At 39.5% G+C, this 25,347-nt stretch overlaps 2 protein-coding genes across 3 annotated transcripts; one reads left to right on the top strand and one right to left on the bottom strand.

The window, feature by feature from the left end:
• Positions 1–7,829: 7,829 nt before the first annotated feature.
• On the bottom strand, positions 7,830–14,055 carry nts (neurotensin). 2 transcript variants are annotated; one of them, XM_061676852.1, is made up of 6 exons: positions 13,960–14,055; positions 12,968–13,066; positions 12,472–12,543; positions 11,077–11,138; positions 8,880–9,137; positions 7,830–8,085 (listed from the first exon to the last, which is right to left on the bottom strand). In XM_061676852.1, the coding sequence occupies exons 3-6, from the start codon at positions 12,533–12,535 to the stop codon at positions 7,939–7,941; spliced, it is 531 nt and encodes a 176-aa protein (XP_061532836.1). In that variant the 5' UTR covers positions 12,536–12,543; positions 12,968–13,066; positions 13,960–14,055; the 3' UTR covers positions 7,830–7,938. The 2 variants fall into 2 exon arrangements, with proteins under 2 accessions (XP_061532836.1, XP_061532835.1); XM_061676851.1 differs by lacking the exons at positions 12,968–13,066; positions 13,960–14,055 and having other exon boundaries at positions 12,472–12,658.
• A 6-nt stretch (positions 14,056–14,061) lies between these two features.
• On the top strand, positions 14,062–24,757 carry rassf9 (Ras association domain family member 9). Its single transcript, XM_061676850.1, has 2 exons — positions 14,062–14,214; positions 21,781–24,757. The coding sequence occupies exons 1-2, from the start codon at positions 14,168–14,170 to the stop codon at positions 22,946–22,948; spliced, it is 1,215 nt and encodes a 404-aa protein (XP_061532834.1). The 5' UTR covers positions 14,062–14,167; the 3' UTR covers positions 22,949–24,757.
• The last annotated feature ends 590 nt before the right edge of the window (positions 24,758–25,347 follow it).

The following is a 25,347-nucleotide window of genomic DNA, read 5'->3' as shown; positions in this document are numbered from 1 at the left end:
TGAGGAGAAGCGGCTCAGATAATGGATGGATGGAATTGATTTGTATTTTGGAAAAAAATACTTATATCACACCAAAGAAAATTAGATATAACAAAATATATTTTCTTGTCGTAAGATTTAGGTTTTGTCACATAAAACGTATGACATTTTTCTATTTTAAAAAAAATCTGATTTTACTCTTTAAAAAACAGAACATTTATTCCTGAAAAAGAATATGATATTTTTCTTGATTCACTTTTTTTCTCAAAAATTATGACCTTCATCTAAAAAATGTATACTTTATTCTTTAAAAAAAATACTGTCTTTTAGTAAGATTATTACACTTTATTTAAATATAAATATATGGAGTAAAAATACTTCAATCTTGAAATATTCAGCCTTTTTCTTGAACAAAAAGACATTTCTAAAAAAAGGTGACTTTTACTTGCAGAAATATGACTATTTCATTTAAAACACTTATATCGATCCATTTTCCATACTCCTTACCCTCACTAGGGTCACGGGCATGCTGGAGCCTATCCCAGCTATCTTGGGGATAGAGACGGGGTACGCCCTGAACTGGTCGCCAGCCAATCGCAGGGCACATATAAACAAACAACCATTCGCACTCACATTTACACCTACAGCTATAATATAATATAATATATGCATATTATATATATATATATTCATGTAATCATATTCCAAACTATTTTCTCAAGAAAGTACAACTTTTTTCTTGCTGTGTTGAAGGATTTGTTCTAATATTGGGGGGGGAAATGACATTTTGTCGAGAAAAAGAAATGCTTTTGTCACTTATGACTACGCCTTTATTTAAAAAAAAGAGAAAAGGGGGGAAAAAAACAACTTTCATGTTGAAAGATTATGACAGCAGCTTGTATGACAAAAGCCTGCAATTGTCCAGGGGGAGTGAGTCATTTTAATTAGCGTAGGCAGGCAAAGATAACATTTTCCATTCGCTGCCACAATGACTGACACCCTCGTGTTTGTAACAGAGCGAGCCATCCGGCTGTGGGAATGGGACGCGCCTGGCGTACCAGCAGAGGTCTCGGCGTCGTGCAATTATGTGTTTTGTCGGCAGACGGAAACGTGTGCCAGGTCTTGTTGCTGTCACATAGCTGCACATTTTCATAACACACCATCTCACGGCGGTCCTCCCAGCAGTCAGTCAGGCCGTGTGCCATAATATGCAATATTCAAAACAAAATGAAACCACAACAAAAATAGGAACTTAAATAATATAATTTCTATTTCGGTGGCACGACTGGTTAGACCGTCTGCCTCACAGTTCTGAGGACCACGGTTCAATCCCCGGCCCCGCCTGTGTGGAGTTTGCATGTTCTCCCCGTGCCTGCGTGGGTTTTCTCCGGGCACTCCGGTTTCCTCCCACATCCCCAAAACATGCATGAATTGGAGACTCTAAATTGCCCGTAGGTGTGACTGTGAGTGCGAATGCTTGTTTGTTTGTATGTGCCCTGCGATTGAACACCCCCACAGTAGCATCATGCTGTGGGGGTGTTCTTCAGCTGCAGGGACAGGACGACTGGCTGGAATCGAACAAAAGACGAATGCGGCCAAGTCAAGGGATATCTTGGACGTAAACCTTCTCCAGAGTGCTCAGGACCTCAGACTGGGCCGAAGGTTCACCTTCCAACAAGACAATGACCCTAAACACACTGCTACAATACTGAAAGAGTGTCTTCAGAACAACTCCGTGACTGTTCTTGAATGGCCCAGCCAGAGCCCTGACTTAAACCCAATTGAGCATCTCTGGAAAGACCTGAAAATGGCTGCCCACCAACGTTCATAGATAGATAGATAGATAGATAGATAGATAGATAGATAGATAGATAGATAGATAGATAGATAGATAGATAGATAGATAGATAGATAGATAGATAGATAGATAGATAGATAGATATACAAATTCTGTTTATGAGAGGAAAAAATGAATATTTTAGGGGGGGAAAGCTCACATTTTTTAGAGGAGAAAAAGTGCTGTATTATTATTATCAAGTATGTTTTCTAAAAATGTAATAATTTTTTAAAAGAAATAAGTCACGTTTTCTTGAGATAAAACCTTTGTGAGGAAATTGCCATTTTTTGTATAAACTTGTTTTAAAAACAAAGGTTTTACTCCCATGGTATTTCTTATTCCTCCCAGCTGGAAGATGTGACGTCGCCATAGCAACAACTCGGCTGTCTGACTGAGGCGGCGATGTCATTGATGCTGTCGATGCTCGTGTACAATGTTTCTTTGAATGCGAGCACACACAGTGCACGTTCATTGAAGAGGCCACATTGTTCTCTCTGAAGACGTTCCGGCGCGTAAACGGCGATTAGCACGGAATGAAGTGGTGGGGGCGTGCCTAATTAACTCTGATGATTATCAAGAGGATTTATAGAAGAAGGTGTCAGCTTTTGACCCTGCTTGGATATGCTACGTTAGGCATAAGTCGATTCATATTTTCATTTGTGAAGAACAAAAATCTTCAGTATTCCCTCAAACTAAATTCCTGCTTAAAAACATAGAAAGATTGATGTAAAGATTATGGAAAAATCACCAAAAAAGTGATTTATAAAACAAATAAAAAATCCCCTTCATTTTATTCTCTACTACAAAAAAAAAAAAAAAACATCAATTTGAAGATTATTAAAATTAATTATCAAAACAATATTTAAATAAAATATCCTTTATTTCTAAAAACAAAAAATGTCAAAGTGTTCTCCTGTCAAAAAGATCAACAATATTTCTGTTAAAAAAGATAAAGAAATGTGAGTACAAAACCTATTTTCTTGAGAAAAAAAATAATATTAAAAAATATCAATTTTCCTCAAATGTTTTTTTTTTTTTTTTAAGGAAAGTTCATAACAGTTCTGGAAAAATCTTAATTTTCTTGGAAATAATGTATATTTTTTGGGGGGGAAAAGTACATTTTTAAAGAGAAAAGTGGTATATTTTAAAGAAAATGTTTTGGGATATTTTGGGGGCGAATAAAGTTACATATTCTTTTTTTAAAGTAGCATATTTTTGAGAAGTTTTTGTGAAGAAGTTTTATATTTTCGTTAAAAAAAAAAGTGTTATATCTTTTGAGAGAAAGTTGTATATTTTCTGAGAAAAAAAATTGTAATCTCATGAGAAAGGTCGCAATTAAAATTAAGTGATATTTTTTAGACGAAAACATCAGGAGGGAAGGTTTGTAAAAGAAAAACCATGTTATTATTCCAAGAGTGGAGCCCACCAACAAAGAGACAAAACCTCGGCTTGTGCCGAGCAGTCCATCATCGCATGACATGTTAGTTTTCCAGCACAGCAGATGTCCGACAACAGAATGACTCGTGCGACCCTGAAACGGCATCTGAGACCGTCCATTACGACCGCCGCCAAATCATTGGATTCCAGTCAAAAGTCGCTGAAAATTTGAGCTCCGCTGGATGTTGCCGCTAAAACGTGTCAATGGGACACAGATAAGCCAAGAAAACTTCCAAAGGAAGGACATTATTCTCCTTTGTGAGTCCATTAAACCCCTGTTCATCACGAGGAGTGATATATATAGAGAGATATAGCGATAACGCGATATAGAGAGACTATATCCAAATATTTTGTTTGTTTTACCCCACCTGCTTCCTTTAAATACATTCAAACTTAGTAAAACACACTTTTTCAACACATCCATCCATCCATTTTCTTAGCCGGTTATCCTCACTAGGGTCGCAGGCGTGCTGGAGCCTATCCCAGCTGTCATCGGGCAGGAGGCCGGGTACACCCTGAACTGGTTGCCAGCCAATCGCAGGGCACATACAAACAGACAACCATTCGCACTCACAGTCATGCCTACGGGCAATTTAGAGTCTCCAATTAATGCATGTTTTTGGGATGTGGGAGGAAACCGGAGTGCCCGGAGAAAACCCACGCAGGCACGGGGAGAACATGCAAACTCCACACAGTCGGGGCCGGGGATTGAACCCGGGTCCTCAGAACTGTGAGGCTGACGCTCTAACCAGTCGTCCACCGTGCCGCCACTTTTTCAACACATTGGAAACAAAAAAAAAATTGCAAGCATAAAATCTGGTACCCATTGTAGTGTCTGTGTACATACATGTGCCTTTAAGAGGCGGGACCCAGTACGGTGGCGTGTGACGTCGGCGAGCCCGCGCGTGAGTGTGTGGGTGCGAGCTGTGGCCGACAGCAGCTCCTGAGTGGGCGTGCTCTTTGCGTTTATTGGTTTTACGGCACTGTTCAATAAATGGCTGAAAAGCGCACCGGCGACTGTGGCTCTCCTTTCCCACAGGCGAGGGCATTTAAGTAAGTATAGTGTAAAAACACATTTAACAAAAACAAAAAAAATTGCTTTTAAAAAAAAATACAACATAGCGGGAGCCCAGACAATAAACGGTGATATATTTACTTCAAGAAAAAGTAGACAAAAATGTCGAAAAAAAGGAAATGAAAAATAATGTCAAACTGAAATAATGTTTTTTGTTCAAATTTCTCAGTTGTATTTTCTTCAGTTACAATAAATCTTTCTTTGGGGAAAAGTTGAAATAGTCCAATGATAGTACTTGTATGTTTGACAATTTTTTGCAAGAGATTCAAGATAAAATAAAATAAAAAATACTTGTAATATTACAAAAATTAAGTTATATTTTTCAAGAAAATATGTTCATTTTTAGAATTTAAATTTAAAATGTGTTTCTTAAAAAACATACTACTACTTGTTTTTAAAGATATTTTATCCCTTTAAATTATTTTTTCTCTAAAAACTTAAAAGCCATCTTTTTTTGTACAGTTCTGTCTTTTTCTATAAAGGAAAATCTGACCTTCATATTTTTTCTAAAGAAAAAGAAAACAATCGGACTTGAAAAAAATATACATTTTACAGAAAAATATGACTTTCAGATTAAAACTTTTTCTAAAAAAAAAAACAAAACAAAAAAAAACAAGAAAAAAAAGACTTCCAAGCACAATTTCTGCAGTTTGTTCAAGACGTGCACAATTTGGGATTCTGTCTTCTGGCTTTTCTGCTGAGGGAAGGCACACTAACGCACGCGCCGGTGCGTGCACACACACATAGTCTTTGAAAAGTTAACTTTCTGAGTGGGGGGAAAAAGACCAAAAAGTGGTGTTCCATTGTGCTTTTTCAAAGAGATCTCCGAAATGTCTTTCAAATGAAAGTCAAGAACTTGTGGCGCCTGCAGCACTCCAATGAAAGTCTCCACAAAACACTCCTTTGTTTTTCTCGTTCACCGGCGTCAAACTGGTGGACCGGGGGCCAGATCCGGCACACCACATCATTTTATGTGGCCCGCAAGAGTGTGCACCGACTTTGTGTTTCTTGCTAAAATACCAAAATTCCAAATTGGCTTCACTTTAAAAAAATATTGAGATATTGCAAGCATTTTTTTTGTTACCAAGTTCAGGGCGTACCCCGCCTCCTGCCCGATGACAGCTGGGATCGGCTCCAGCACGCCCGCGACCCTAGTGAGGAGAAGCGGCTCAGAAAATTGATGGATGTTCTAGTTCATTCCTTGTAAGAGAGAGGAGAGATTGTACAACGCTGACGCACAGCATGAAATACACAAGGTCACACACACTAATAGTGAACTCGAAGGCACTTGGTATACAATTATTAAATGGCGTACGGGAAAAGCCTTGGGCATTAACACCACATGCTGCTTCACCATGTCTCAAACGAGACAGAAGAATTAAAAGACACACACTCTTCGAAACAGGCAATCGGTATTGTGTTAGCCACCACTGCCATCTGCTGGCTGCGATGAGCACTCATCTGACTCTACATTTTTTTTATCAAACAAAAATAATATTGAAACGATAATAATAACACATACTGTATCCACTTTTGATGGACACTGTCAGAGAGCTATTCATGTAAGAACAAACAAAAAACACACGTTTGTTTTTGTGCTTCTAGTTTGCAGTGGTGAACAACGGGGTAATAACTGTGTTACTACTGTGTATTAGTAATAAATATCGCGATCAAAGGTTTTTTAAAATACTTTTTCTCTTTCGAAAAATGCTCAAGTCTTGCAAGATTACAATTTTCTGGAAAACCCCGAATTTAGTTTAGTAAGATTATGATTTTTTGTAAAATCAGGATTATTTTAATAGAAAAAAATTTAATTTTCATTTCTCCCCTCAAATACTTTATTTTCCTCACAAACGTATTATTTTGGCATTTTGTTCATGAAAAAAAAAGAATTTATTTTCATTGAATTACGATTTTTTTATAAACAAAATAATTATTTTTTCCTAAAAACAAGTTCCATAAAAGATTTTTTAAATGCAATTAAATTTTTATTTTTCTCGAGAAAAGAAATACATATTTTTAATGACTTTTTTAAAGAATAAATTTGATTTTATTTTTAAGGAAAAAACTACCACTGTGTGTGTGTGTGTGTGTGTGTGTGTGTGTGTGTGTGTGTGTGTGTGTAATTTAGAGGGGAAAAAATGTCATGAAGATTCATAATTTTAAAGGGTATTTTTGAGAGAAAGTGGTGAACTAAATTGCATTACTGGAATGAAGTACTTTTAAAAAGAAAAATGTAAAATTTTGTACAATCTTAGTTTCATTATAACAGTTCTATTAACATATAATAAATGTGTTATTAATGTGTTGCGACAGAACTAAATTGCTTGCAACATGAAGTGATTCATGTTTTGAACATTTTAAACTGTGATACAACTGTATAAAGGTACTATTTTTCAAGAAATGTAATTTTTGTTAGTCATAATGTTGAGGGAAAAAAATTATAGTAAAAATCACTGCAATATTACTAAAATGTATAACCTTTTAGACACGTAATTTTTCAAAAGTAAAAACTAATTTACATTTTTTTAATATAGGACAAAATGCATCCTTTTTAGATCGCAGATCTTTTCGAGAAAAAAACAAAACAATTTGGAGGAAAGAAGTCACTATATTACTAGAATAAAGTTAAAGATGTTTTGTGCTTAAAGAGTAAATAAAAATAAACCAGTTAATTTAAAAAAAAAAAAAAAAGGCCAAAGAACAAAAAAATACTCAGTACTCCATCCATTATCCAAACCGCTTACCCTCACTAGGGTCGCGGGGATGCTGGAGCCTATCCCAGATATCTTTGGGTGAGAGCGGCGGGGTACACCCTGAACTGGTCGCCAGCCAGTCGCAGGGCACATAGAAACAAACAACCATCCGCACTCACATTCACACCTACAGGCAATTTAGAGTCTTCAATTAACCTACCATGCATGTTTTTGGGATGTGGGAGGAAACCGGCGTACTGGAAAAAGCCCACGCAGGCATGGAAAGAACATGCAAACTGCATACAGGCGAGGCTGGATTTGAACCCCGGTCCTCAGAACTGTGTACTAACCAGTGTCACACCGTGCCAGACTCAGAACTACTAGGGGTTAAACACATGCTGTAGTTCTGTCTGCCAGGATCAAATAGAAGTTAACCGTTGCTAACAGAAAAAGCCAACGAAAAAGACACCGGAGAGCAGAATAGACACTCCTTTGTCTTATATTTTTTGTGTGACTTTAGCGGTGTATTTTTCTCTTAACATTTGAGTGTCGCAAAAAAATAAAAGCTAAAGCAAAATGTGCATTCATGGGACAACCCTTTGAAGCTGACCTCCCATCATTTTTATGTTGAATCCAAATGGAAGAAATCCCAGCGTTTTGCTTTGTTGAGCATTGAGGGCCACTGTACTTGTCTACCACAGGAGAGATGCTTTTGTACCATGATTCTTTAATGTACACAAACATATCAAAGAAAAGTGTCAATAAAGAAATCTAGCTTCTCATTCAGTTTGATGCTCGACTTTTTATTTTGGCAAGAGGAGCGGCAGAGCAGGAAAAAGTCGGTCGCGGCCTACGAGAGGGCGGAGGTAGAGGGGCTTGGTGGCATCAGGACGGACAACTGGGGTGGCGACCGATCAGTAAATTTCACTTCGTTTCAAGATGTACGGCCTCCGGGACTTGGCTGCGTGAGTGGCTTGCCTCTTGAGGATGTACGGTGACTTGCGCTTGAGCGGAGTGTCCCCGCCGTTTTCCGCCACGTACTCCCGGGAATCGTGGCGTAGCTGTCGGGAGAAAGGAGCTGCGTTATTGACAGGGTTTTCTTGCTCGGACCGATGAAACGCGACGATGCAGGTTTTTTTTTTTTTTTTTAAGCTATCGTTATACGGCTTTTTACTTACAGGGGCCTCAACTCATGGGTTTTTGGAGATTTTTTTTTCTGAGTGTTGTGAGCAAAAATGTGACCTACTAGTGACCCCTAAATGGCGGCACCAAACTTCACAACACCTGGCCACCATTAGTTCATGTTGGAAACCGAGCAGTGAAAGTAAAACTATATGATGTGTTTTAGGCTTACATTTTGTGTTTCTTGTGCAGGTGATTGTTCCCCCACTTTTTTTTTTCTAACCATGAGGCTGGATACAGCACCAGCCGAGGGTGTTAAAATAATTCCAAAGCTGCTGATCTCTGTCCATGAATAGATGATGAAGATGCTGAGAGTGAGGAAAGCGTTGCGAAAAATGCAAAAAAAGAGTGTAAAAGATCAATTCCGGTTAAAATATGAAGTGGAAAAACATAGCAATAAAAGGAAAACTATTTTTTAAACAATTTTTTTTATCATATTATTACTGTATGTTTTCTAGCGTACACTACTGCAGAGTGCTGTTTTTCTTTTAGGGGGGGCTGGATTAATGGCATTTCAGTTCATTTCCCTAAGGAAAGCTGATTTGAGATTTTGATTTGTTTTAGCTTTACAAGCACTGCCACGGAACAAATTTCAAACTCTTAAGTCAAGGCACCACTGTACTGTTGTATTTATGTATGCATGTAAAGGGTAAAGCGCGTGTGCGTAACTCACCCTTCCCTGGCGACTGTGCAGCAACGCTCTGCAGATGTGCCGCAGGCTGGAGAGTTCCTCCAGCCTCTGGTTGCTCCACTCCCTCATCATCATCTGCTGTTCCCCCTCCTCTTCCTCATCTTCCTCCTCCTCCTCGCCTCTCCTCCACCATGCCTCCTCCTCCTCCTCCTCGTCGTGCCGCAGCCCGGCGGCCAACCGGCACAGGTTATCCAGCGATAGGCGCCAGTAGGGGGCGCTCTGCTTGCTCGCCTGTTTCAGCTGTTTAAGACAGAGGGATCATCAGCACGTGAGAATACAGCTCAAGGAGCAAGAAATTTGAAGATGAGTTTTTAAAAAAGGTTCAAATGGATGGATGTAAAGTATTTTATTTTAATAATCAAATAATAATCACTTCTCATTTCGTATTGCATCAGTTAAAATTAACTTCATTCTAAATAATCAACCTTTTTAAAAAATAAATAAATACAAATGTTAAATGTACATGTAAAATTGTGTATTTTATTTTATAATTCTTTTTAGTTTAATTATATATTTTTTTAAACTAGGCTACTGACTAAAAACAAATAAAAAATGAATTAAAGGGACAACTGGTTAGAGCGTCTGCCTCACAGTTCTTAGGACCTGGGTTCAATCCCCGATCCTGCCTATGTGGAGTTTGCATGTTCTCCCCGTGCCTGCGTGGGTTTTCTCCGGGCACTCCGGTTTCCTCCCACATCCCAAAAACATGCTTGGTAGGTTAATTGACAACTCTAAATTGTCCGTAGGTGTGAATGTGAGTGCGACTGGTTGTTTGTTTGTATGTGCTTGGCTGGCAACCAGTTCAGGGTGTACCCCCCTTCCTGCCCGATGATAGCTGGGATAGCCTCCAGCACGCCCGCGACCCTAGTGAGGAGACGCGGGTCAGAAAATGGATGGATGGATGGATGTTTCCTTCAAACCAAAATAGGAGACTTTTCAAGCATGGATTCTTTTTTTGTGTGTGTGTGTGCATTTACTTACAATAAACATGCCTACCAAATTTTATTTGTTCAAAAAAAAATAAGTTTTGCGGGCTGAATTTAAAGAAAAGTCCAATACCAAGGCCAGCAGTAAGTTCACCTTCAAAGAACACTCGGAAATAAACAAAATAAACCGGCACTCTTCCTCCAACTTTTTCAGCATGGATGGCTACTTGAGACTTTTTGTGAGGGTTGAGTCACGATATACATGGCTACCAAATTTCATGTTTCTCAGTAAAACTTACTTTGAGGGCTGTGTTAAAAGAAAATTCCATTATCAAGCAATAAGTTCATATTTGAAGGACACTAGGAAATTACACGATGAAATGGCCATTTCAAAGCAAAACGGCAGATTCCTTTTGTCTTTTTGGACAAGGCTTCTTGAAACATTTGTGGGTCTACTTATAATAAACCTGGCTACCAAACGTCATGTTGCTCAGTGAAACTGTCTTCCGGGGCTGAATTTCCACGCAAAAATGTGTAGAGTGCACTACTGGACCGATGGTGTTTCATGAGACTTTACCACCATGCTTTGCACACACACAATGTCTAGAAACATTTTTCTTTAGCAGGCATACAACATCTCCAGGACAGCTTCAGCTTTGAAAGACACCTAAAAATGGCCAAATTGAGCCTAATATGGCCACTTCGAACCAAAATGGATGACTTCCTGTTTTTTTCAGGCATGGCTTCTTGAGACTTTTTTTGTGGGTCTACTCAAGATAGAAATGCCTACCAAATGTCATGTTGCTACAGTAAGTCAAACTGGCTTCAGGGGCTGAATTTTGCCAACATTCTGGGGTGCGCTACTGAACCAATGGCGAGTCATCAAAATTCACCGCCATGCTCTGCCTGCATGCAAGCACAAAAATGCAAACCTCTCGCAATTTAACGCCCCCCGTATGACTGGTGTACGTACTTTCAATTTGGTAGCCTAAAAACAAAATGGCTGACTTTCTGTTTCTTTTTGGGCATGGCTTCTTGAGACTTTTTGTGTGTCTAATTATGCGCGACCATCCTGTCTGACGCTGCATCATGGGGGAGAGGGGACAGTGCCCCAGCATGGCCAGCAGATGTCAGTGTTTCTTGATGTGCACTTTATATTTAATACAGAGTAGAGTGGAATGCTGCTGAGGTTGTGAAAACTGACATCAGTTTCTATTTTCCTTTGGCTTTTTTTGTATTGAGTGTTGTTGTACCTTGGAGGCAAAAAGGCTGCTGAGGAGTTGTTCTCCCAGCGCTTGCTGCTCCTGCTCCATATCTGGTTGAAAAGGAAGATGAAGAAGACATTACGTTGGTAATATTGCAGAACATAAACACAGGACAGAACATTAAGTACACTTGCACAATCTAATCACGTCCAATACGAGTATCAACAATTTTACCTTTAGAAAGGTAAGAGCTGTTAATTTGGTTTTAATTTGTTCATGTTATTATTATTATTATTATTATTATTATTATCAGTAGTAGTAGTAGTAATGGTAACAAAAAACAACAAGTGACAGCAGCATTTAAAAATATTTATCCGAGGTATTAACTTTTTTTAATCACTATTATTATTATTATTACAACAAATACATTTACACATAATTAGAAACTTACTCACATCCAATGCAATTATCAACAGTTTTTCTTTATAAAAAAATAAGTGTTGTTAGTTGTTAAACATTATTATTATTAGTAGTAGTAGTAGTAGTAGTAGCAGACTAGGGTTACAAATAACATTTAACATATATACATATCAGATATGTATTTATTTAGAAAACAACTAAGGCTGCAAATGATAATCATACTTATGAAGTAATCATATAATAATAATAAGAATGAATAATAATAAATCAGTTATGTCAAAAAACTATTTTTAAGATGATTTTAAATACATATTTGAAAACAACTTCCCAGGCTACAACAATGTACAAAATTAATAATTAATAACTGATATATGTAATGATGTCATTTTGTACATGACCATGTTAGACAGTGCTGGTGTGCCTAATGTTTTGGCCAATGAAAGTGAATGGTTTAAAAAATTACATTTTAGCTGCTCAATTATTCTTTACTATTCATTATAGGTAAAAAAATTTAAATTAAAAACCATAACAATGAGCTCTGTGAGGAGAAAAGTCATAGGGAGGGTTCTTTATAGCTTTTCAATGTATTTCATTTTTCTTAAAAACCTCCTAAGTAGTACACAGCATACAAAATTGAAGAACTGAATATTATATTTTAATATTTTAGATGTCAACTGGTTGATTGATTATTGATTATTAATTTATCCTTTAAGTGCAACCAGTGTCTGACGCTCACTCTCTGGACACTTCATTAGGTACACCAACTAATGAGATCCAATACAAAAAAAATTGTCTTTTTTTAACAGATATTCACATATTGCGTCTCACTGAGACTTTGGGGTCAGGTCTAAATATTAGGAACATCTCTGAGTGTGTGTGTGTGTGTGTGTGTGTGTGTGAGAGAGAGAGAGAGAGAGAGAGAGACAGAGAGAAAGATGCAGTGTGCAATGTTAACAGCAAACAGTGTCCATCATAAATGAGAGTAAATCCAAATGAGCATTTCATTGTCTCAGTGCATCTTACCTGCGCAGAGTCCACTGCAGGTGAAACACAGCAGCAGCAGCACACAAGCCAAGTGAGCCTGCATTTCGCCAGCTTAAACAAATAAAATAGCAGTGAGTGAAAAATCTAAAGAAAAAGCAAGACAAGTTCCAGCTGTGGCCTGATGTGAGGGAGTCTTTTAGTCCATAGAGGTGAAAGTTTCAACAAGATCTCCCTGCTGCTTCTGCTGCTGCTTGGATGTGAGCCTGAGCTATATACAAACCCCCCTTCGAGATCCCCGCCTTCCCCTCCACACACCGCCATGTCTTCATACACGGTTCATCACACGTCATTCTGCCGTCATGGCAGTGTTATTTTATTATTTGACATCAAAAATGGTCTGCTTAGTGATGATAGGATGGAGCGGGTGGGTGTTTAGGGGGATTTTGTGAGGCTCTGGGTGGGAGGAGGCTTGAACGCAGCAGATTTGAGTCCTCAACCAAGCATCACTGCTGTTGTGCAGATGATTCATTCCTACCTGAATATGCCTCTCTCCGTTTTCTATAGCGCTTATCCTCCTCACGAGGGTCACAGGTGGGCTGGCTGACTTTGGGCGAGAAGCGGGGTACGCCCTGGACTGGTCGCCAACAATCGCAGGGCACATACAGACAAACAAGCATGAACATTCACATTCACACCGAAAGACAATTCAGTCTTCAATGAACCTAACATGCATACTGTTCGTGGTCAGACTGTGAAAACCATCTCCACTGTCTCCTAAAAATGTACATAAACATGACTTGGACTCTTTGACGGTTTCGAGATTCCCTCACGACTCTTTGAAGACCAAGAGGCGCATAATTCTGAGCGAACCTTTGCAAAAGTGGCGGGGACACAGATATTTCTCAGAACTGTTTCAAGCTCCCTCTTGAGCGAAATTGCAGAACTGAATCTGCTGAACTGCTCACAGGTCTCAAATGGAACAAGGTTAGTTAGCTTATGAGTTAGCTCAGTAGCTGCTTAGGTAGCTTTCAGGCTTACAGCAACACAAGTTTCGTGATTCAAGTCGTATGGACATGTTTGGGATGGTTTGTCTGGCATTGGCAGAGGTCTGTGTGAGTGATACAGCACTTGAAGACCGGGGGTGAGGGAGGTATCTGTTATGATTTCCTGCCTTTAAAACCATTAGTCATAATACACACACACACACACACACACACACTCTCTCTAATAAAAAAAAAATCCACACATTTATGGCATGTACAGTTTCAAGATTCCCACCATTATCACAATTTTATAAAATCCATCTTAGTAGACACAAACACACAAACTTTATGGAACCTGGACAAAAGAATGACATTTTTAAATATTTTGGGTCACTTTAAGAAAGGTCATCAAATTTCAGGGTGAAAGAATGACATTAATGATTTTTCAAATGTCAAAACAGGTCAACTTTGATACAAACAATATGTAAAGGTTAAGATGCACCTGTCATTTATTTTGCAGGTGCACGCTTGTGTGCTGCAGTACCTCATTTGGACTCAAAGGTGCGTGGGGGCAGTGTTGCGCCAGTCTAACGTCCAGCTATTGCCTCCTCCTCCTCCTCCTCCTCTTCATCCTCCTCCTCTTCATCCCCCTCCTCCTTTTGAGTTCCTGCCGGGGCAACAAGGAACTTTTTGTCAGTTTCACACAAAAAAGTGCACGTCGTAGTGATTGTGAGGAGTTTAGACCGACTGCCATGGCTCCATTCGGGAAGAATTTCCTGAAAGCTCGTCTGAAAAACAGGTAATTTAAAACCACCCAGTGAGCTCCTTCAGGGGGGGTTTACATTGTGTGTGTGTGTGTGTGTGGGGGGGGGCTTGGGTGGGAGTTTCCATGCAAGTGGAAACCAGGTCAGGCATGTAAAGTGGTTTAAAATGGTAAAATTTGCAATGCAATTGACTTCGTGATAGTAAGTGGGTCATAGTAAGGGTTTTTAGTCTATATTTGCAAGAATACAACTTCAAATGAAGTTTAAAAGTGCACTGTCTGTTGGAGTAACTTCTTAATGACTAAGATGCCCTTTATTTTCCATTTAATTGATTGTTATTGGTGTTTGCTCTTGTTTTGTCCAGAAACTAATGACCTGATACAGCTCAAATGGTACTCAATATGATCATTCTGTTGTGTTCCCTTCACTGTCATTATATGTCCTCTTAATCCATACAAAATGTATCTGTCTATCTATTACTCTATTTAATATGTATATACAGTATTTGAAACTATATATAATGCAAACAGATACAGTATAATTGGAATGTTGAGAAGAGAAGAGACGAACCCCACATATGAATTCACACAAAATCTGTCAAAAAAATGATAATATATTTGAATATATAGAGATATAATTTGAATTTTAAATTTCAACTTAACTGTCAAACACGCATAAAGAGAATGTAACCAGATCTAAAGAGCCATAAGGAGTTTATAAAAATCTATTTATTTATATATATATCGCACAGCGTGTTCTGAGCAGCCTGCGAAGTCTGGAAAGCTGAGCTGAAGTCTTGTACCTAATGAAAAGGCCTGTCCCGATTGCATGGTTAACATGAAAAATGTGATCACCCCCATAGCTGCTTGACCATTTAGAACACAAAGTGCCTCATGGATGTGTGTAGTGGTTGTTGGTCTAAGATAAGGAGGGGAAGCAGTGTGTTGTGTCTCTGTTCACAGATCACAACTGCGACTCATCCCGCAGATAAAGATGTTATTTCCCTCAAACCCCCGCCCAGATAAGCCCCGACAGGAAGCACTGCCCGTGTTTTTCTTTTCGGCTACGCGAGCAAATGTTTACCTGTCTTTTCCTCAAAATATCAAAGCCCTAACAACTCCTGTCACACTGCATGTCAATTTTCCCAGCTTCGGGTATAGTCCACAGTATGTGGTGTAACAGGTGTGATGTTAGTTGTGTGAAAAGAAATACTTAAAAGCTGAGACAAGGATGTGAAGTTTAACACCTGCCACTCACTTCTCCCATGCTAATGCTGAAACCAATGGTCTCCGTCTGACAACTATTTTATACGTTACACCAGACGCTGGTGACTGGATGCCGTGTGGCTTTGTGAAAATGCACATACTTGCAGTAATAGCCCACCTTCGCTGGGTTCTGTGTGAAAGGTGTCGTCAATGAATGTGGGGGGAATGAATGCTCTGATACTACACACCAATACGCAGTGTTGGGGAAAACTTAATTACAAAAAATGAGATGATGTAATTCGATGCAAAATGTATGTAATTGTAATAATCCATTACATTACTGGGAGAAAATGTGTAATCAAATTCAATTACAGTTGCTTTTGGAAATTTCAATGATTACAATTTTAGTTACATTTGAAAAATAGCCACAAAACCTCATATTTGTTTTCATATCACTTCCCCCTTCCAAAAACAACATTTGTGATTGGTATCTCTCTGGTCGTGCCATTCTGCCGTAGTCTCAAACATGACATTGTTACAAATATTACCTTGAAGCACCATGTTGTGGTACAATCTATTAGTTTGTCTGAAAATTTGAAAAGGTTAGACTAGACTCATAGTTACACATTTAAACACGCAAAAGAACATTGACTTTTGAACAGTTTCATCATTTTGGAGTTTTTTATCGAATATCATAATATTAATCCAATGTAATTAGTAGGAATGTAACGATATCTGAATTTCATGGTTCAGTTTTATCACGGTATTAATCCCATGGTACGATAATTATTGCGATATCGAGGGGAACCTCACAGTATTGTCGGAAGATTCCGAGTCTTTCTCAATAGACTTTAGTAGTTTCTGTGCGTTTTCCCACAGGTTTTGTATAAAAGACATTGTCAAATAATATATTACCGTGCACTTCTATCCCCTTCCATCCAATGTTTACATTCATATACTGTACCTCCAAAATGCTATTATTGCTGCAGCAATAATCATGGTGTGCTCTAGGCTTTACACGATCAGGATTTTTGGGGCCGATCACCGATCACCAAGTTTACCAAACCGATAACCGATCCGATAGGTTGGAAATCACTGCTCTAGTCAGATCGTGTTTTCTAATCAGTCAGGTCAAACCAACATTACAACATGACAGAAATAATGGGTGCTAACTTACTGTAATGAAATTATTTTTAATTAAATTACTTCATCGAATCTTTAGAGCATGATTCGACAGAACGGCAGCATGTTTACGTACAACTTTTTGTGCTACCACAGGCTACATAACGTTTTGTTGCCTGCTTGCGAGCCGTATCGTATTAAAAGTATGTGAACATACCTTAAGCAAGCCTTAAACGAACGTCCTCTCCTCTCCTGAACACCGGTGACCACCAACACACGTTTTTCCCCATTTTGTCCTTATAATACAGTCGCCGCAATCCACTCTTGCTGTCGTCGCCACGGTAACGAGTGTATTCCGGTTGCATTTTAGTTGACAAGATAAAGCCCAGTGATTGTAAAAAACGGGTTGCGGTGCTATCGGAATATAAGATTTTATTGCAGTAGTCTGACAGTGGAATCGGGAAAGAGCAAATTTGACTTGTAGTCTGATCCACACATTACGTGTTGTCTGTCTCAGGCGTGTTATCTGTTCCACACCGCCGACGTTTTATTTTTATTTATTTATTTATTTTTTTATAAATAACTTCATTGGCGTCAGATATTTCCAATACTATCAGAATCAGAATCATCTTTATTTGCCAAGTATGCCCAAAAAACACACAAGGAATTTGTCTCAGGTTATTGGAGCCGCTCTAGTACGACAACAGTCAATTGACAGAGAGCACTTTTGAGACATAAAGACATTGACAAAAAAACAGTCACTGAGCAATAAAGGGTTGCTAGTTATCTGGTAATGGCAACGCAGAGTAAATGTCTTTTATGGAGCCGATCAATCGGTGAATTATGACATTAAAGCCAATTAGCATAAAATGCGAAATATTGGCCGATACCGATGAGCCCGATAAAATCGGTGTTCAGTCTAGTATGCTCACAATAACAAAACTGTCCATTGAGAAATTGTCTGTTCACCAATTTGACAGTTTTTATTGTCATCCTACTTTGTATTGGGCGATTAACGTACACTCCTTATGTAACCCAGTTGCAGCAGAATTGTCTGAGAAGCCCCTTTTCACACTGCCCATGAAAGCACGAACATTTGCGGTAATAACCCACCTACACTGGGTTCTGTGTGAAAGCTATATAGTGTACATACTGTATGTCACTCTAATGCTTTTGCCATGCGCTAACGAGATTTAGGATGCTGGTAATGTTCACACAGTCAAGATTAGCAGTCACACAGTAAGTTACGTGTTAACACACAGAGTATATTCGAGTGGAAAGTAATGGGGTCAGGGCCATTCTTTTACTTCCTGTCTGGCACAGGAAGTGGCGATTGTGCCTGAGGACAAATGCAGGTGCTTCCCCCCCCAACACACACATACATACACATTACACACATACCCGCGCACACATACTCACACGTGGGCGGACTGTACCCTCTTCCTGCTTTTATTTCACCTGTGTGTTCATAATATTAGTTCTTAATAATAATTTTTATTGGCTTTGACATGATTGATGACTTGTTTTACCAGATGAACTTGTACCACAAGATTAGGTACATCTGAACTATACTATATTGTACTGTAATGACACTCCATACAAACTGCAACTCTGTGTTCCAAAAGATGAACTTTTGTCTGTGACATTTTTGAATGAGTGGGTCGGAAGTATAGGATTTTTTTCTCAATCGTATATTAAAAAAAATTATCAGGCTAAAAAAAATTACTTTTTCCTCAAAAATGTATATTTTTTACGCTATTAAAAATGTAAAACTTTTAAAAAATGAATACTTTTGTCTTAAAAAAAATATACAGTTTAGCTCAGTTCGGGAAGTTGTCGAAAATATGAACCCAATATAATGCTTTTTTTTTGTCAAACATTTAGTTTTTCTCAATATAAAAACTAATTATTGTAAAATCTGACTTTTTTTGTCAAATATATAAATTTTCTTCAATAATATAAAAATGTGAATGAGAATCTGACTTTGTAAAAAAAAAAAAAAAAAAAAAGACTTTTTTCTCAAAAATGTAAATACTAATTCTAGAGAAATGTATGACTTTTCTTTCGAAAATATAAAAGCAAAATCTCGAAAAATCAATGAATAATCAGAAATATGGCTTTATTTCTCACAATGTAAAAACAAATTCTAGAAAAATCTGACTGTCAAAACTATGATTTTTTTTCTAAAAAATTAAAAAACATTCTAGAAAGTTTTTTTTCTAAAGAAAGCCTTTTCTCATAAAAATAAACTATTTTCTTTAAAATATACACGTTTGTGTCTTTAAAATAAAAATGATATTTTTTTAAAATTGAAACTATACAAATTGTCAAGATTAGGATTAATGAGACGATAGCATCAACAGATATCAGATAGCATCATCTTGTAAAGCAACTAAAACAAGTCAGCTCTACATGTCTTTGTTTAGTTTCCCACGTGGATGTGAATGCAAAGTGTCGTGTGTGTTTTAAGTGGAAGTAGTGAACAAGTCTTCAGGAATGTGACAAGTACAACAATGGGAGTTAATGGTTACGCGGACCCTCTGAGCAAATAGCTGAGTGACGCATTCGACAAACAAATCATCCAAATCCAGCAAGCGAGCACAACTTTGACCGCCAAGAGTCTTCTTCTACCAAGGAGTATTAGGGGCCTCACTGAAAAGAAAACAACATAATTACACGTCGAGATAAAAGTCGCAATCTTGCAAGAACAAAGATCAAATGTAGCGCTTTCTTGTTTCAGTAGGTACATAAGATTATGTTATCGTCTTAAAGGGAGGTATGTCATTAAACCTAATCTTCATAATTGTTGTACATTTTTGCCACAAAAAAAACTCCAAATATTTTTTTAGAAAATAGGTTGTATAATTTGAAGAAAAAAGTTGCATATTTGTAAAAATAAATGTAGGATACTGTGGGAAAGATAGCATAGTTTGACAAAAACAAGCATTATACTTTTGAAAAATAGTATATCTTTTAGAAAAAGGTGGTTTATTTATAAAGAAAAGGACATTTTCTACAAAAAATTTTGTATTTCCCGTTGCATTCTTCCCTCACTTGTGAACAAGACCCCAAGATACTTCAACTCCTCCACTTGGGACAGGATCTGTGGTAAAGGAGCTACGCCGAAAGGCAAAGCCCTCGATTTACTGGTCGATCTACGTTCCTACCCTCACCTATGGTCACGAGCTGTGGGTCGTGACCAAAAGAACAAGATCCAGGATACAAGAGGCCGAAATGAGTTTCCTCCGCAGGGTGTCCGGGCTCTCCCTTAGAGATGGGGTGAGAAGCTCGGTCATCCGGGAGGATCTCAGAGTAGTATTAGTAGTAGTCCTCCACATCGAGAGGAGCCAGATGAGGTGGCTGGGGAATCTGATTCGGATGCCTCCCGGACGCCTCCCTGGAGAGGTGTTCCGGGCACGTCCCACCGGGAGGAGACCCCGGGGACGACCCAGGACACGCTGGAGAGACTACATCCTTTGGCTGGCCTGGGAACGGCTCGGGATCCCCCCGGAAAAGCTGGATGAAGTGGCTGGGGAGAGGGAAGTCTGGGCGTCTCTGCTAAAGCTTTTGCCCCCGCGACCCGACCTCGGATAAGCTGTAGAAAATGGATGGATGGATGGATGGAAATTGTATTTCCAAGAGACAAAAATTTACATTTCTCAAGAAAAAAAAACATATTTTTTTGTATTTAAAAATGTGTACATATGTTGAGTAAAAAAGTTTATATTTTTAAGAATAAGATTCACATTTTCAAAAACAAAAGCATTAATATATTTTCAAGAAAAAATGTGGGATATTTTAAGAAAAGTGGTAAATAGAATAGTTTGACAAAAACTAGCACATTTTTAAAAACAAGTCATATATTTTTGAGACAAAAACATTTTTAAGAGAAAAGTGACATTTCAAGAGAAAAGTTATATTTTCAAGAAAGTCACATAAATTCATGATTACAAAGTTTTCTACACAATGTTTTTCGAGACAAAAACTGTTAGCAGAATTGTTTATTATTAAATAAGAGTTTTTTTTTTTTTACATTTTTCAATAATTTTTTTTTATATTTGTAAGAATAGGACACATTTTAAAAAATACATTTATATTTTCTTCCCCAAAGAAATGGTTAAATTATTTGAAAAATGTGGTATATTTTCGAGAAAAGAAGTGGTTACTTTGGTAAGAATTGGTAAGAATTGTTTTTAATCCATCCATCCATCCATTTTCTGAGCCGCTTCTCCTCACTAGGGTCGCCGTGCTGGAGCCTATCCCAGCTATCATCGGGCAGGAGGCAGGGTACACCCTGAACGGGTTGCCAGCCAATCGCAGGGCACATACAAACAAACAACCATTTGCACCTCACAGTCACACCTACGGGCAATTTAGAGTCTCCAATTAATGCATGTTTTTGGGATGTGGGAGGAAACCGGAGTGCCCAGAGAAAACCCACGCAGGCACAGGGAGAACATGCAAACTCCACAGAGGCGGGGGTGGGGATTGAACCCCAGTCCTCAGAACTCTGTGGCTGACGCTCTAACCAGTTGGCCACCGTGCCGCAATTGTTTTTATACTTTCACCAAAAAAGTATTTTCAAGAAAAAAAACGACTTGGACATCTGTGCCAATCCCGGCCTGTGTGAAGTTTGCATGTTCTCCACGTGCCACTCTAAATTGCCCGTAGGTGTGAATGTGAGTGCGAATGGTTGTTTGTTTATATGTGCCCTGCGGTTGGCTGGCGACCAGTTCAGGGTCGCCAGCCCTGCCTCTCGCCTGAAGATAGCTGGAATAGGCTCCAGCACGCCCGCGACCCTAGTGGGGAGAAGCGGTACCGAAAATAGATGGATAATTAATTTAAAAACATCACACAGAGCCAGGTTAGGTCAGCTGGGAGGTTGCACAAGCCAGGAACTGTCTGTCAGATGCATGTTTTTGGAATGTGGGAGGAAACCGGAGTATTTGTAGAAAACCGACACAGACACAGGGAGAACATGCAAACTCCACACAGGCGAGAGCCCTGAACCTGGGATCTCAGAACTGTGAGGCCAATGTGCTAACCAGTCGTCCACCGTGCCGCCTACTTGAAAATATGTCTTAGCTATATATAAACTATACCACAGTTTTCTCAAAAATAGGTGAATTAATATATATATATATATTTTTTTTTTAATCAAATCTTAATTAACAACAAAGTGATGACAGAAGTTCAGGACAACCCGCTTGAAAGACGTGAACATGGAAATGTAAAGCTTTAAGAGATTAATTTTCCTGTTCCTGTCTTCCCCAGGACCAAAGACAGCGAGCCCATCACTGGGAAGGAGATCCAGGTGACAGTGTGCAATGAGGAGAAGGTCGTCTGTGGCGTGACCAAGCACACCACCTGTGCCGATATGATTCAGGCATTACTAGAGGATCACAGATCTGTCCCGGAGAGCAAGCGGCTCCTGCACGGAGAGCCCAAAGACTTCTATCTGGTGGAGCGCTACAAAGGTTTCGAGAGGGTGTTGCCGCCACTCAGCAGGATCCTGAGGCTGTGGTACGCCTGGGGGGAAGAGAGACCCTTCATCCAGTTCGTCCTGGTCAAAAGCAGCGATGTTGTGCCCCAGCGGGCTGTGAAGGCTACAAAGAACCGGACCAGATACACCAGGAATCCTCAGACTCTTCCTGTGGAGAAGCAGAAACGAGTAGTGAGGAAGGCCTTCCGGAAGCTAGAGAAACTCCACAAGGAGAGCACGACGCCCGCCGGCACTGAGGAAATTGATCGCATGGTCCAGCTCATCCTTAACCAGGATCAAACTATTCAGGAGCAGATCCAGCGCATGGGGGATCTAGAGGCGGAGATCCAGCAGCTTCAAGGGCAGCAAGACCACCATGACAAGTCAGAACCTTGTTGTTTGAACTTGGAAGAGCTTGATCAGCTACTGCAAGCTAGCGATGATGTCCAGCAGCTGGAGTTACAGGTCCAGAGGCAGCAGGCGCTCTTAGAGCAGCTCTGTCGCGAAATAGATGCCGAGCAAAGGATGGTGGCGGGCGGTGAGCAGGAGGGAGCGTCAGCCACTCCCTGGACACCATCCGAGGCCGATGAGTCATTCCTTGCCGAGCTGGAAAGGATGCAGGCGGAGCTGAGGCGGAGCTACTTGGCCGGCGTGTCACTCCATAGCCAGGCGGCCGAGGTAGACAAGCAGCTCCGCTGCTCTGAGGCCACCTGGCTCTCCAGGGACCAGGAATGCTGGCAGCTAGCCTCTCAACTCAGATTGCTGCAAATGAGCGACGCCGCTCAGGAAGCCACTGCCAGTGATGCGGGGGTGAAAATGGAGGCCATCGCGGTCAAACACGTCTCATCCCCCATTGACATGACCGATACAGACTCGGACACCGGCATCAGCTCCACGCACAGCCAGGACTCGCTATCGCCTGGCTCGGACTTCCCTCCACCATTGGACACAGACGTCTAAAGGATGTTTGGACAGGGATGTCTAAAGATGTCTGGACATGGACATCTAAAGATGTCTGGACACAAATTTCTAAAAGATGTTTCCACCACTGCACACAGATGTGTGAAAGATTTCTAGACACAGATTTGTTAATGATGTCCGGACACTGATGTCTAAAGATGTCTGTACATGGACATCAGAAGATGTCTGGCCACGGACATGTAATGATGTCTGGAAATGGTCATCCAAAGGAAGTTTCTACCACTAGACAAAGACCAGACCTCTAAAGAAAAATCTCTATCATGAGACACGGACCTCTAAAAGATGTCCTATCACTGGAAATGGAAGTATAAAAGATTTCAACACTACTGAACACCTATGTCTACACTAATGGACTAGTAGGTCTAAATTATGTTGGGACACGGATGTCTAAAGAAGTCTGGAGAAAGGTGTCTAAAGGATATCTAGACATGGATGTCTAAAGGATGTTTCCACCACTGGACACAGACCAGACTCCAAAGGATATCTCTACCACTGGACACAGATGTCTCAAGGATATCTTCACCACTGAGCATGAATGCCTGCACTACTCGACATGGGTGTCTGAGAAATGATAAATGGACTGCACTTATATAGGAGACTTCCAGCAGGTTCGAAAAAGACTAACTTTTGTAAAAAGTCGACTCAAGACTCTCACCTTGTACTCCCAACTCAAATCCGGCACGGGTCGATTTTTGAATATCCATCACAAATTTGAAAACAGCATCAGGCAAACTGTGCATTTGAGCCATTAGTAACACAACCTGGTTATCCATCCAGTGCTTATCCTGTTCAGAGTGGCTGGTGAGCTGGAGGACATCCCGGCTGACTCCATCCTGGATTGATCAATCACAAGGGTACATATAAAGACAGACAACCAAGTCAGGCAAACACCAGTACTACACTATCAGTGATCCTAGTACTGCAATCCATCTATCAATCCATTTTGTACTGTTTATCCTTTTCTGGGTCAGAGCCGGAGCTGGAGTCTATACCAACCTGGATTAGTTGCCATTCATTCACAGGGCAAATAGAAAGACAGATGAATAACTCCAACGAATGAACCGCTCCACCATCAGTGACCCTTGTACTGCACCATTTTCTACAGTTTATCCTATTCAGGATCACAGTTGAGCTGGACAAGCGAGAGACGTGGTTACACGCTGGCCTGGTCTCCAGTCAACCACAAGTGTAGAACCCGACCTGCACAAATAAGATATGTGAGCCTTCCTGAAACAGGCCATAACCTACATGAACACTACACAACAAAAACTCTTGTTGTCTGCTATATTAATAGATACTTTGGTCACACTTTAATCATGCTTATTTCCGCGTTTTGCACCAATCATCCAGATGTTGCCATTAGGGACCTACAGGACACTTTGAATTTACTTAACTACTGCAAACATCAACCCAGCAGGGCTGAATATAATTTCACACTTTTTTTTAAAAGCCATATTGCACTTAATAATGTCTTAACAGTGTTTTATATTAAAACTCACTAAGATGTATGTATGTATGTATGTGTGTGTGTGTGTGTGTGTGTGAGTGTGCATAGTATATATATATATATATATATACATAAAACAGAGATTTTTATATACTGGATTGTTCACTATTGCCACAATTGTACATATGCATCTTGTTTATATCTATATTGTGTCAGTAAGGTTAAAATGCTATGCTTGTACAAAGATTATATATTTATTTATCCTGCAATTGTAATCCACACAATGAAGTTGAAATGTGCATTTAAACTTTCATAATAAACAGATAAAAATGTGACACAAATGTAATTTTAATATGGATTATTTTTGGGTTGCAAAATTCCAGGAAATTTCAAAGGTTTGGACACAGGGATTACGGGGATATTTACCATGAATTGTAACCCCCTTAAAAGCCAATATACAGTGCAGTCCACTCAAAGTATTGGAACGACAAGGTCATTTCCTTTGTTTTTTTTTTTGTATACTGAAGACATTTGGGTTTCAGATCAAAAGATGAATATGAGACAAAAGTTCAGACTTCCATCTTTTATGTCATGGTATTTACAGCTAGATGTGTTAAGAACTCAGAAAATGGCAACTTTTGTTTGAACCCACCCACTTTTCAAGTGAGCAAAAGTATTGGAACATGTGACTGATTGGTGTTTCTTGTTGCTCAGGTGTTGCCTTTTAGATCGATTGCTTAAACATTAGAGAATGCTGGTTTTTGGCTTCACCTGTGAAAATTGCCTTTACTGTGAAGCAAACATGAAGACCAGAGAGCTGTCTATGGGAGGACCAAGGATTTCATCAGAGGGAAAAAGGGGTCTTAGACTGACCAAACCCCCCCCCCCCCCAAACCTCCCCCCCAGGCTGCAATAGGCAGTGTGAAATTGG

Source organism: Phycodurus eques, chromosome 5 (assembly GCF_024500275.1).
Source record: "Phycodurus eques isolate BA_2022a chromosome 5, UOR_Pequ_1.1, whole genome shotgun sequence".
NCBI lineage: Eukaryota > Metazoa > Chordata > Actinopteri > Syngnathiformes > Syngnathidae > Phycodurus > Phycodurus eques.
The sequence above is the reverse complement of the archived record's forward strand: the minus strand, read 5'-3'. Positions and strand labels throughout refer to the sequence as shown.